Source organism: Eschscholzia californica, unplaced genomic scaffold (genome assembly GCF_041429995.1).
Source record: "Eschscholzia californica isolate CP2 unplaced genomic scaffold, dmEscCali1.0.p SCAF_5, whole genome shotgun sequence".
NCBI lineage: Eukaryota > Viridiplantae > Streptophyta > Magnoliopsida > Ranunculales > Papaveraceae > Eschscholzia > Eschscholzia californica.
In genome coordinates this window covers 9,257,384-9,270,615 of record NW_028238472.1, presented here as the reverse complement: position 1 = coordinate 9,270,615, position 13,232 = coordinate 9,257,384, and the positions used below count along the sequence as shown (strand labels likewise).

The 13,232-nt window shown below is 35.0% G+C and overlaps 1 protein-coding gene and 1 long non-coding RNA gene across 2 annotated transcripts; both read right to left on the bottom strand.

Annotated features, from left to right (window-relative positions):
- Nucleotides 1-3,284: 3,284 nt before the first annotated feature.
- On the bottom strand, nucleotides 3,285-4,580 carry LOC147536868 (uncharacterized). The gene has a single exon (XM_086644774.1). The coding sequence runs from the start codon at nucleotides 4,383-4,385 to the stop codon at nucleotides 3,474-3,476; it is 912 nt and encodes a 303-aa protein (XP_086500900.1). The 5' UTR covers nucleotides 4,386-4,580; the 3' UTR covers nucleotides 3,285-3,473.
- Nucleotides 4,581-4,766: 186 nt separating this feature from the next.
- LOC147536867 (uncharacterized) lies at nucleotides 4,767-7,375 on the bottom strand. Its single transcript, XR_015226083.1, has 3 exons — nucleotides 7,130-7,375; nucleotides 5,182-5,304; nucleotides 4,767-5,034 (listed from the first exon to the last, which is right to left on the bottom strand). It is a non-coding gene; the product is annotated as an uncharacterized LOC147536867 (long non-coding RNA).
- Nucleotides 7,376-13,232: the final 5,857 nt, after the last annotated feature.

Below are 13,232 nucleotides of genomic sequence, written 5' to 3'. Positions count from 1 at the left end.
CCTAAGAAGTTAGTTGGATTCTTTATCTTCTTGGTTACTTCTGAAATGAGAAAGTTCTAAAAAGCTAATCCAAAAGATTGGCTAAATCAAAACGTGGGTTTTATAATTAACTAATAATATTTGTTTCCGTTGAGTATTAGAGGACAAGGAATCAAGATCAAGATGCATAAAGAGCGTCAAGGTGGGAAGAAAGATGTACATGAAACAAATTGTATTTTGGAGTTGAAAAATTAAAAGTGGGCATGCAGTCATATATGATGTATGCGATCGTCACAGGAAAGCTGAGAGCTTTTTTTTACATATAAAGATTTAATATTGTTGGAATCAATTTCTTATAGGGATATTTAGTAAATGCCCCCCACTTATTTAGCAATATTAGGACTTCACCCCTAAAAACATTATCATTCAGGCGTTAACCCCCATTGCCTCTTTTTCCGTCAAAATCTCGTTATGTAGTGGGCGTGCGAGTCACGTGCTTGTTATCGGACCAAAATACCCCTGTCCTAATTTTTAGTATATGACCCCCATTTATTTAGCTATATTAGGACTACACCCCCGACCGAAATACCTTGTTCATTCGAATAGTTTATCCCGAGCTAATACCTTCCGATGGTAGGGTGTATCGTGTCTTTACCAGTCCGAGGTAGTTGTACCCTAAAATTACTTGTATGGGTCAAGTTCAAATTATAACATCCACCAAACAGAACCCGAAAAAGAATGGAAGAACAACTAGTAGTAGTTGTACCCAAAAATGGTGTAATTGGTTTCAAAAGTCTCTGTTTTATAATTGTTTCTCACAAAAATCTGATATTGAATCTTCTAGTCCTGTTTTAAGGAGTTGTCCATTGCTTAGACATGGGTTTCAAAGAAAAGATGAAGAAAAGATGAAATCTTAGAAGATTTTGGTAGAGAAGAATTGAAATCTAGAATAAATGTAAAAGAAATTGAAGAAGGAAAAGGAGAATCAATCAAAGAAAAAAAATTAAGGAAGAAATTCATCCATTAAATCGATTTTCAGATTGTCCTTCAACAACTAACCAAACTATTTTGGTTGGGGGTGTAGTCCTAATATAGCTAAATAAATGGGGGTCATATACTAAAACTTAGGATGGGGGTATTTTGGTCCGATGACAAGCACGTGACTCGCACGCACACTATATAACGAGATTTTGACGGAATAAGTGGGGGGCGTTTACTAAATATCCCTTTCTTATATTATCACCCTTTAAAAAGATGATTGTATTATTGATCTCCAATGTTTTAAAATTATGAATAGTGAATGTATCCATGCCCATTTATTTATAGGTACCAGAGATTAGAGATTCATAAATAGGGTTTTCACCAGTAGCAAATACAACCCTCTTTCTTCACATCTCTCTTTCTCGTTTTTGAATTTGAAGCTAAAGAAGGTGATGTAAGAGGAGTGTAATAAGCCCTCTTTCTCTGCATCTCTCTGTCTCTCCAGGGGTGACTTTGGGCCTAGGCGACTTAGGCAGACGCCTAAAGCCCCCAAATTTAGAGGCCTCCAATTTATATAACATTTGTATGCAAACTAGGTTTCCGTCGCGTCTTACAGACGCGACAGATCCCTCTTGACTAACGCCGTAACATACACAAATTCTTGCTACAAATTTAAAATTTCGATAATTTAAGAGAAGAGATAATTGCAGAGAATAGAGAGAGAAATATAATCGTATGGCGTTGGATATCTTAACCATATTTACCTTAATGACACTATTACCTTTCCCTTTTGAGCCTATTTACATAAAGAGAGATTTATACCAGTCGTCGGATGTGTTCTCTATCAAACTCCCAACAATGGACGGCCAGACTTATCCCTCTCCTAACCGACTGAGTTGTTTTATTATAATAGATACTACTATTATATGTATTTTTTTATGCAAATATATATTATTTTCACTTAGGCAGTAGAGTTAGTAGAGTAGTTGACTAGGGAACCTAAGGTCAAAGGTTCAATTCTGTGTGAGAAACATACTAATATGTGATTTAGTGAAATCAATTAAAGTTAAAGTGTTACACACCCAAATTAATAGAAAGTTTAAAAGACAAAGACAAAATCATAACAAAGATAAAGACTAATATGTGGTGGGGGGCCAATCGATACATGCGCCTAAGACCCCCCAAAAGTCAGGATCGGTACTGTGTCTCTCTCTCTCTCTCGCTCATTATGCCCGACACCTCGAGGAGGGTTTGGGAAACCCTTATGCCACAACTGCACTACTTCCACCACACCACCATCAGCACTTGTTCTCCACCACCACACATCTACCACCAGATGCGGGATCAAGAATTGAAGTAGGGTAGGTTGAAAATTGTAATAAAAAATGGTTAATTCTATTTTGGCCCCCAAATTATGATCAACTGGTCGATTTGACCATAATTGGGTCTACGAGTTCGATTTGTTCCTCAATTGTGTATGGGAGTTCGATTTGGCCCCTAAATTTTGTCAAACTTTTCAGTTTCACCCTCATGGCATTTTTATAAATTTCCTTTTATGTATTCAACTCTTTTTTATTAATTTTTCAACTCATTCTTCTCTTTCCTCCACCTCATCACCTTCGACCTAAGAAGATTGCCGACAAAAAGTCATATTTTTCCGTCGACCTAATTTTTTTAACTTCAAGTACCACCATTTTCCCCACCTTCTTTCTCTCCCTATCTTTTCTTTCCCAGACAAAGAAGACAGTGTTCCAGTGGTTTCCCTTGCGGGCGGAACAAAGAAAAGGGAAGCGTTAGAGGGAAAGATAAATCCGGAAAGAGAGAGAAGATATAAGGAGACAGAAGGAGAGATTAGTAGAGATAAAGAAAAGTGGGGAAGATGATGGCAGGAGAAGTTAAAAAAAATGTTAGGTCGTCGGAAAAAAATCTCTGGCCGGCGACCTTTAGTCGACGATCTTCATAGGTTAAAGATGATGAAGAGGAGGAAAAAGAAGTATCAGACGAAAAATGAATATATCTGAGTTGGATATATAAAAAAAATATATAATTACAAAAACGTAAATAATCTATGTATTTTTACTGTTTTAATTTCATGCAATTAGTTTGTGTTGCCTAGAAAACAAATTTTTTCTACTCATATCTACACCTTTACTAAACAATGAATACATTAGTGTATTTGTATGCTAAAAAAAATGAAATATTAAGAAAAAAGACTGACTATTTGTTTTTTCTTTTTCTGTTAGGTTTGGCCCTTAAACTCATTATATTTCTTTTATATTTTTTTTGACCCTAATAGTCTGGCAACCCGTAAATGTTTAAAGATATACTCAATACAAGCAATGTTCTCCAATTCTTTTATTTTTTTGTTTTTCAGAAAAATAAAAAACATATATGCAAAAGCACTCATGCTGTATATACTAATATTAACAACCCAAAAGAATACGGCGTCCCAACGTCACTCATTATCTTAGCAAAAATTAACATTTTATTAACATCGGACCAACTTCACGACGTTAACAAGAAATGTCAGATTCCGGCCACATTTCCCTTTTAACATGTTTAAGAACAGTTGTTTCTTCCGTTCCAATTTCTCTGCTTCGTCTTTTCCGGCGAGATCCATTTTCCGGTTCATCAGATTGCTTACCAGCTTCTAGTGGGAAATTGACAATTGCTTTACTTCCTCTCATCTTGAAAGCAGCACGATCATAAGCTCTAGCAGCATCAATGGCTGTTTCATAAGTACCTAGCCAAACCCTAGTTCCTTTTCTATTAGGATCTCGAATCTCTGCAGCGAATTTCCCCCACGGTCTTTGTCTGACGCCTCTGTATTTCTTCACCTCGCCGGAATCCGACGAACTCTGTTTCCGAGAAGTTGTAACTACCGATTGAGTTTCTTCCGCACTGAAATTAATGCAATTAGGGTTTTTAACTAGAGGGTTTTTCATCGAAGGTTTCATATCGTAACTAAAGCTAGATGAATCAGAACTACTTGATTCAGAGGTTGGATTTGAAGAGTAACTGAAATTTGAAATTTCTTGAGGTTTTGATTCGATTTGAAAGAAATCGTCAAAATTACCGGAGAAGAAATTGAAGAAATCAGTGTTTGATTCATGTTCATCAAATTTCAAGTAATTATAGGTTTCATCAACAACATGAGGTAGAGAGAGAATGGAATTAGAAATTGTGGGTTGTGATTGGTAATTAGAATCATTGAAGTTAGAAACAGAGAATTCATGAGTTTGAGAAGAAGAGAGAGAGTTGGAATTGGAATTGGATTGAGAAGGTTCTGTGACTTGGAAATTCTGTTGGTAAATTGAATCATAACCTGATGAGATATCATTGAAGAAACTTTCAAGAGAGGCAAAATCGCTGAGAAGGTGTTCTGTTATGAGATCAAGAGCTGAAGTTTCCTGTTCTGTTGCCATTAGAACAATTAATTCGAGACAGAGAGATACAGTTTTAGAGAGAGAGATATAAAGTTTTAGAGAGAGAGAGAGAGAGAGAGAGAGAGAGATATAAGAATGAAAGAATAGAGTTGGAGAGTGGAAGGGGAAGGTATATAAAGGAACCAAGATTACCTTTCTAGAACAAAACCAGGAAGAAGTGAAGAACCTACCTTTTCCATCTCATTTTCTACTTTTCTTTCTTTATTTTATATTTATCTCATTTTCTACTTTTTCTCCAACAAAAATCACAAGAAACAAAGGTCCAATGATCATGCAAGTATACCTCTACACAAGGGCGGAGCCAGGATTTGAAACTACACCGGACTAGCTTAAATTTTTTATAACTAAATTTTTTTCTGACGGTAAATATATAGTCGCCGAAAGTAACATGTAAATGCAATTTTTGATATCAAAGTACAATTTTGCAGCATTATTGACACAAACCATACATGAAAAGTAAGAGCATACCTATTAAGAATGCGAAGTTCGTTCGTTACAATTATATTCGTAATTTTGTCCAAAAGACTACCTATACAATACGATATTTGGGAACCCATTACAGCTAACATATAGTGAGAGTATCTCAGCTGGCACTATCATCCATTCCTAAGTCACATAACTTAGTCACCTTCATAAAACAAAATAATGCAGGATTTAGAACTAAGATCTAACGCCAAAGCAAGAATTCATGGAGAAGAACAACATCACAAAAGGTTTGATAATCAACTATAAATACAACAGTATACACCGAAATCGAAATTTTTCCAATAGCAACCTTACTACTACAAGCATTCCATAGATAAACACAATTACCCAACCCCACAACTAACACATTATTTGCAGACCAATCAACAAGATTTAGATAAAACTCATCTTGTAGTGCAGGAGCATCTAATACCTAAAAAAAACAAAAACAACCTCACATTTAAAATCAAAACTTGTTAAAGAGTAAGCAAAAGAAACCCCACATTTAAAAATCAAAACTTGTTAAAGATTAAGTAAAAAAAGGGATATTTAGCGTTTGGGTCAAGGATAAGTACTGGTTTTAGTGTTTAGGTCACAAGTTTGTCCGTTATAGGGTCTGGGTCACGGACTAACCATTGACCACGTTGACTAATGACGCAGTTAACTAGCGTCATTAGTCAACGTGGTCAATGGTTAGTCCGTGACTCAGACCCTATAGTCGGTACTTATCCTTGACCCAAACACTAAATAGCGTTGCTGTGAGCCGTTCCAAAGACGGAAATAAATTTGAACGCATTAAAATCAGAAAAAGGATTTAAACATCAATTCTTTCAGGTCTTAAAATTGATGGATCAATTTGGTCTTTGTTGTTCATAGTAATCACCATGATTCTTTCTTCAACCAAGTAGAGAAAATTTCGTCCATGAAATTCAAAATTCCTGATAAACTTATAGATGTTGATTTCTCATTCAAATATAGATCTAAATCTTTAATAAAAATAACTAATCGTTTTGTTGTTTGAAGAAGAAGCATTTTTAGGTCAGAATCATCAGTAACATTTGATATATTTATATCGTAGATATCGTAGTTCTGGAATTTAGCCATGGCGGAAACGAATGATGATTTTCCAATTTATGGAAGACCGAAGAAGATAGCTTTGTTTCCAAACAAGACGTAATCGATGATAAAATTGTTTTAATTTAATAAAAGATTATAGATCTGATTTTACCTTGTTTTTTTAAATGTGAATCCATGACAATTGTATCGAAAGTTGTTAGATGAGTAAATGAACAGATCTTCACATTTTATTATGAAAAGGGGGGAAAAGCTAGGGTTTTCTGAAGTTGGGGGTTTTCCAGGGTTCTTGAGAGTTAGGGTTTCAGAGAGCTTGAAAAGAGGGAAAGAGAGAGAGAGATGACCGGCAAAAGCTTGGCCGACCGGCCAATGCTTACGCCGACACGGGAAGAAGGAGTTGAGCTCGGCTCATGGAAGGTGGCAGCAGCTTGGACGTTCATGGAAGCACCCTCGAGTTTGGGATTTCAAGGGACTAACTCGGTTTTCATGGCAGCAACAAATGGGACTTAGAACGGCTCACATCAGCTTGTGTTTAGTGTTTGGGTCAAGGATAAATACCGACTTTAGGGTCTGGGTCACGGACTAACCATTGACCATGTTGACTAATGACGGTAGTTAGCTATCGTCATTAGTCAAGGGGTCAACTGTTAGTCCGTGACCCAGACCCTATAACGGACAAACTTGTGACCTAAAGACTAAAATCGGTACTTATCCTTGACCCAAACACTAAATATCCCTAAAAGAAATCCCACATTTTGCCCTAGTAATCGATCCCCATGAAATCACAACCAGGATTGACACTTCTGTAGTATCAAATCTAGGTTCGGATAATTACTCTAGAACATGAAAGATTGAATAATTTGATGGTCTTAGTTCCTATATTACTGGTTATTTGAATTCCAAGAGAGGAATCTTTGTAGCTACTGATGTTTATGCTAAATACCCACCTTATTCTTGTCTAGTTCACTGATTTATGGTACTAACTTACAGTTTTGTGGTTCTTTACTAGTTCTTCTAATGATTTTGATTGTTGGCAAAATGAACAAATTGACAAGTATAAGAACAAACAAACAAGTATAAGAACAAATTGTACACAATTATTAGGGCAAAATGAACAAATTGTACACAATTATTAGGACAAAATTAAAATATATGCATAATAATGCTTAAAGAACATTACTTACTTTAGTTACCTAGACAGTAGATAACTAAGCATAAACCCCTTGATTAGTTGATTATTTTATGAAGAACCCTATATTTCAGTTGAAGTTTGAATCTTCGATTTATATATGCATTAGAGAGAGATGATGATGGTAGGGAAGATGAGAAGGAGAAAATGATTAAGACCTCTGATCAATTCATGGTTTGATCTCTCTCTCTCTCTCGCATTCTATCGGTTGAAGACTTGAAGTCCAAAACGCTCTTTCTCTATCTCTAGTTCTTCCGTTCTCCTGGTTCAAAGTAGAAAATAAAAAAGAGAAAAGAAGACCCCTCACCCCTGGCTGCTTTTACTAAATTAACCCTACCCAAGTGTAATATTGACAGAACTATCCCTGGCTGCAGCCAGGGATAGTCTGCTCGTGCCTCCGCCCTTGCCTCTACATCCTTCACAAAAAAAAGTATAGCTCTACATTGTAGGAGACTAGGAGCTCTCATTTTCGACATTTTTTTTGTTTCCTCAGACCTCCTACCCCAATTTCTTATCGTCAATAAACTAGAGTTATTGACAAACTGTCATTGTTGAAAATCTTTAATGTTCTCTCTCTTCATCCTCCGTCCACCTCTCTCTCTCTCATCTCTAATCCTTCTCTCTCTCTCCATCTCCCTCTCAATCATGGTGGCGATAGTTGGAAGTGGTGGCTGGAGGCGTTCCCCATGAATTGATGGTCGGAGATAACACGAGAAAGAAGGTGTTGTCCCTGAGAAATTTTTCTTGTTTCTCTAAAACATTTGCCTTGAATGATATGTTACTCATTCTTTTCTATGGGCCTCAACGTGCATCACGTAAGAATCTTGTGTAAGCTCTTGTTAAATTTATGAAATGTATCTTCCATTCATAAATTTTATTTAACCAATAAATTTGTAATGACGTTGTTAAAGGCACTTGATTTTTGTGCTATAAGCAAACAACTTTATTAGCATCTGAATTTATTTCAAAAAACCTAGAAGCCCTCGATTTTTCTATCGAAGACCCATTGACTCTGATACATGACACATTCAAACATCAAATAATTGATTGAGGAATATTTACATACCTCATTAGATATATTTATTTGATTGAAAATTGGTTGGGAATAACTCTTATTTATTATTTACCAAATTTTAGAAAAAGAATATAAAAAATAAAATGTTTAAAAGCTAGATGCTTATAAAGTGTTGGGGTCAATGTTAATCGACCTTAGTCAAAATATAAGCCATTTGCTTATAGTACAAAGGCCGGGTTCAATTAGTCCCACCCATTTTTTTATCTCACCTTTGATGATTGAAAAAAATCTAGTGAGGGAATCTAATGTGTTTAGGTTAGTTCAAAAAAGAGAAAGCTGAGAGAGAAAGAGAGCCTAACCCAGTATAAAAATGTCAATTAAAAACATGGGATAATTAAGATTTAATTAATTAAATATGATGATCAGTTTGTTTCTTCAATTGAGCCAAGTATCCAAAGGAACCATCCAGGTACCAAGAATGTCCCTCACCAATTGGAATTAAGAAATAAGAATGAAAAGTTAACAAGTGGGAGAAGATACTGATGAACCACTTTAGTTTCAATTTACAAGTGGAGCAAAACAAAACAAAATGACCACTTCCTATTATTTACTTAAATTTATATCTCGTACTTAGCTATTGGCATATTATTCATTTAATCTTGATATTTCTTTTTTTTTTCTCATGAATAGATATTGCATATCTTACATGGGTTGTCTTGAGTGTCAAAAGGACACCCCTTGGCCTTTTGAAACTTTGTTCTTTCGATTTGCGAAATTTTGGTGATACTAATGCCAATACCTTCTCATTAGTAGATTTTAGAAATCCAGTAGACATTGAAATCCATGGATTTAGAACTAACAAAGGCTTGGACTTCCCAATTTATATTTTGTGAAAGACTGAACGACTTGTTTTTTGATTCTCATCTGACATAAAATGATGTACAAATTTTTTTTTATTTTTCTGAAAATTTATACAAAATACTAGAAATAATATGGATTGTGGGCGTTGAATGGAGCCAAGGCTTCTAGAAATTCATATTTCTCAAAAGCTTTAGTGCTTGTAAAATTATTCTAATATATTATCACAATTTTCACATGCATAAATAGCCATTTGTTTTACTTTAATTATATTTATACCACCATAAGTTGCCTTTTTTCATGTTAAGACTTTGATTCTTTCAAACTTTGGGGAACAACCCTCAATTTAAATCTTTTAAGGGTCTACTTGTTGAATATTGATTCCCAATACATCAAAAACCCCCGGGAAACTATAACATAGAATGGTGTGACTGGGTCTTTCTTAAAAAATCATAGTTATTCTCATTTATACTTAATCCTTTTATTAGCATGAGCAAACTACTAAATCACAATATCAAATCAAAATGTAAACATTCACAAATGTAATCAAAAGTGTGGACAAACACGATTAAAGATAAACAAGAAGTTGGACATTGAAAGGAATTATCATAAACCAAAATCTAGAACTAAGGGAAAACATAATTAATTTATAAAATTCAACTTAAAGAAACAATTAGTTCTAACGTCATTGTTTGGGGATGAGAAATATATATAGCATTATTTTAAGTAGATAATAATTATCTATATTCACGTCATACTTAACAAAATTTTGTGGGTTTTTCTTATAAATATACCAACAATATAATATGAGTTTTCAACAAAAAATAAAAATAAAAAAAACTATGAGAATTTGTTTTTTGGCTTTTTTTTTTTTTTTTGTCTTTTGGTCTTTAATATAGACCCCAAAACTTCAATAAATTTGGCAAAGATTAATATATTTTTCTTTTATGGAATAAAGATGATCACAATTATAATTAGGTCTTTTTTAGGCTGCTTCAAACAAGTTAAAGTACTTATTGAAAACTTAATGAATTTATTTTAAATTAGAAAAAAGATTATAAGCCCCAGTTTAGAAGATTGTGGGTAGAGTTTTTTGAAAAGTTAATTTATGAAAAGATCTCTTTTAAAACCACAAAATTGTTGTTTCTCTGATTAGAACTCGAGTCTGAGATCTCTCTTCTTGTCTAGATTAAGACAGTTTTGGCTTGAAATTGGAAACTCCATTTCTCTGATTTACAGAGAAACAGACAATAAATTGAAAGTGGATACTGACTTATCAGTAGTCCTTCTTTTGCATTAACCAAGTTAGACAAAATAAAAAGAAAATCGGAAGATAAAAAAAGAATTTTATAGTCGAGACGAAAATAAATTTTCTTCCTTAAGACAGTTTCCACCCCTGTGACAGTGACAACAGTTAGGGTGTGCCGTTTTGAGACTCAACGACTATCCTTTTAGAATTATAATGGTACTTCTATATTCAGAGAGCGGGCGAACCTTCATAAGTAATGTCAGTTCTCTGACTGATGCCACTTGACCTTCTAGACACTTGAAAGCTTACGAATTTACTCAAATGCTTCTTTCTTCTAAATTCTAGACAAATTGTAGAATATTTCTGAAATTAAAATTATATTCCATATATACTTGGAATACTGATTTAGAAGAGAAGAGAAGACAAGAAGAGAATGAATGAAAAATGAAGTGGATTTGGTTTGTTTAAATATAATAGAATAGAATACGCATGTATATAAATGCCTTTTGGGGTCAAAGGGCACATCCCTTCATAATGGAGGACTTAAACTAAACTTTTGGTCCAATTTGGCGTAGGTTGGACTTTAGGCCGTTAGACTTGCTTAAAAACTCTGTGAAACACCTACCCTTAGATCCATACCGAATTCAGCGCAACAGATAAAGAAATCAACCGTTCGATGAAGGTTAGGCATTATCCCACCCTTAACTCGATGTGGGTGGAACGCCCATCGTTGGATCCTCGCGGATCCAACGATCTTGGTGTCGTCCGACCAATACCTCGAAGGATCTAGCATGCAAATACGCTCAGGTTTAACGCGGGCCGTCCTGGTCTGGATGTGCCCGCTTCGCCTAAATGCCCCCAAAACTAATGTTGTACTTCTTGTCGTATTCGTTCATATGTTAACCAAACTTGCATCATCCAAACTTTAAACTTGAATTTCTCATTCATCTGGAATCAGATTTGAGTGATTATTGACTCTAAATTGAAGAATTCGACAAGCCAAACGCAATGAAACGTTTTTTTTTTAGTTTGGCAAGTCAGGACAAGCCAAAATTGACTCTGATTCTAACAAAAACTTATACCATCTTCAAATATTTATAACCTCCACCAGTGGCGAGGCCAAAAATCATCTTTGTGGGCAGTTTTAGTAATAGTATATGAAAAATTAAATGATAGAAGAAATTTTGTATTGATTTATAATATCTTAATTTGATTTGTATCTATAATTGTTCTCGAGGAGTTCTCATTTATTAAAATCTTTCGCATTTCAATAAGTCGTTTATGTTGTAACATGTTGTCATAGTTTTTAGTCGCTTATGTCGCAATAGGGGGTTGTTCAGCGAACGGAAAGCAAAGTCCTCCATACCAACATTAAAGGCTTCGCAACTATCCAGAAGAGAGTACGCGCAACTAATGCCCCCATAAAGTAAGGTTCTTCTTATGTTCAACAAATCTAACTAATCTATGTCAGACTAGGTTTTCTAGAGTATAGTAAATTAGCATAGTGTAGTTTCTCTATTTTGTGTTGATAGAACCATAAGGGGCACTTTTGACTATGCAGCTATGCTATAACAAAACCTCCTAACGCCGGTTCAAAGAACGCAACAAGAGAGGACTGACGTGTCAGTTTTGAAAGCGTCAATCATTTGATGAAGGTTAGTGATGTAGAACGCAGCGGATTTTAAGACTAAACTAAACTAATACGAAGAACGATCAAAATAACTGTAAACAACTGTAAATAACTGAATAAACTGTAAACTTTGATTAACTTCAATGGGATTTTTCTCTTCAATCTGAGAATAAAAGACAAACTAGATATCCTTTTATAAGATTCTAGACTTTCCTAGATAGACTTGAATTAGACTTCCTAAATAATTAAAATACTGCAACTGCCTAAATAACTAGACTCAAATCTGGACCTTTCCAATTATTGAAAATATTAAAATATATAGTATAATTCCTAAACCTAAATTAAATAATAATCATACTAAAATTAGGACTTCCTAAATCTACTCTCTCTGGCCGGTTGGTCCATGACCGGGTTCGGTCATGGAAATAGTCTCCACGCCGGGTGCCCCTGCATCAGCATCCCCTTCCCTCAAGAGGTTCGTCCCGAACCGTTTCGACGAAGAAAACAATGTGATCCACCTGTACACGCTGAATTCTGCCGTGGCGATCCGTAATTCCCACTTTGAATGAATTTTACAATGAAACTGAAGGACACTAATCTGCCAGAAATCGCCAACTTCAATCCCAATCTCATAAGCCATTGAATCTCGCAATATTAACTTTAGGGAATCAAGAAGAATCATCTCGCCTTCTTCCCAAAAGTCGTCATTAAGAACCAAAGTATAGACGTAACCAACTTCAAATATGGTTTCGAGGTTGAATCCTTTGGCAGGGATAGGACACTCAAAAAATACTTTTCCACGTACGGCTTCATGTAGTTTATATATTTTAACTCGATCAATACTCTGAAATAGAGTTACTTTCTGAACCATCATATCACACGAACAAATTTTGTCGATCACAGGTTTACGTAGGGCAAAAGAGAATATAACAAGGATACTGAACACTGTGATCTTTCTAAGAAGCTTATTATCGAACATGATAGGGGCGTCAATGAACAGGCTTATGTTATTTGACTGGTCAAAATCAATATGTTTGTCAATTCTGTCAGTTGCAAAGCATACAAACCTGAGGTGTTCCGCTTCGACCTCCCTTCCTTCGTTCATGAATTTAACGGGTACAAATTCCGTTGTTTCTGACTTCAAACCAACACTACAAATATCAAGCACCGAGCTTAGTAATGAACCAGATACGCAAAGGATCAATTCTCCATGCTCTGAAATATGACATAAAGCAACCATATTTGTTTGATCTGTCGTAATGAACAACTGGTACAAATTAGGTCCAATTTGCACAAGCAAACTACCGACACCAGGAATGATTTTCGAAAGTCGTCCAGCAATAACA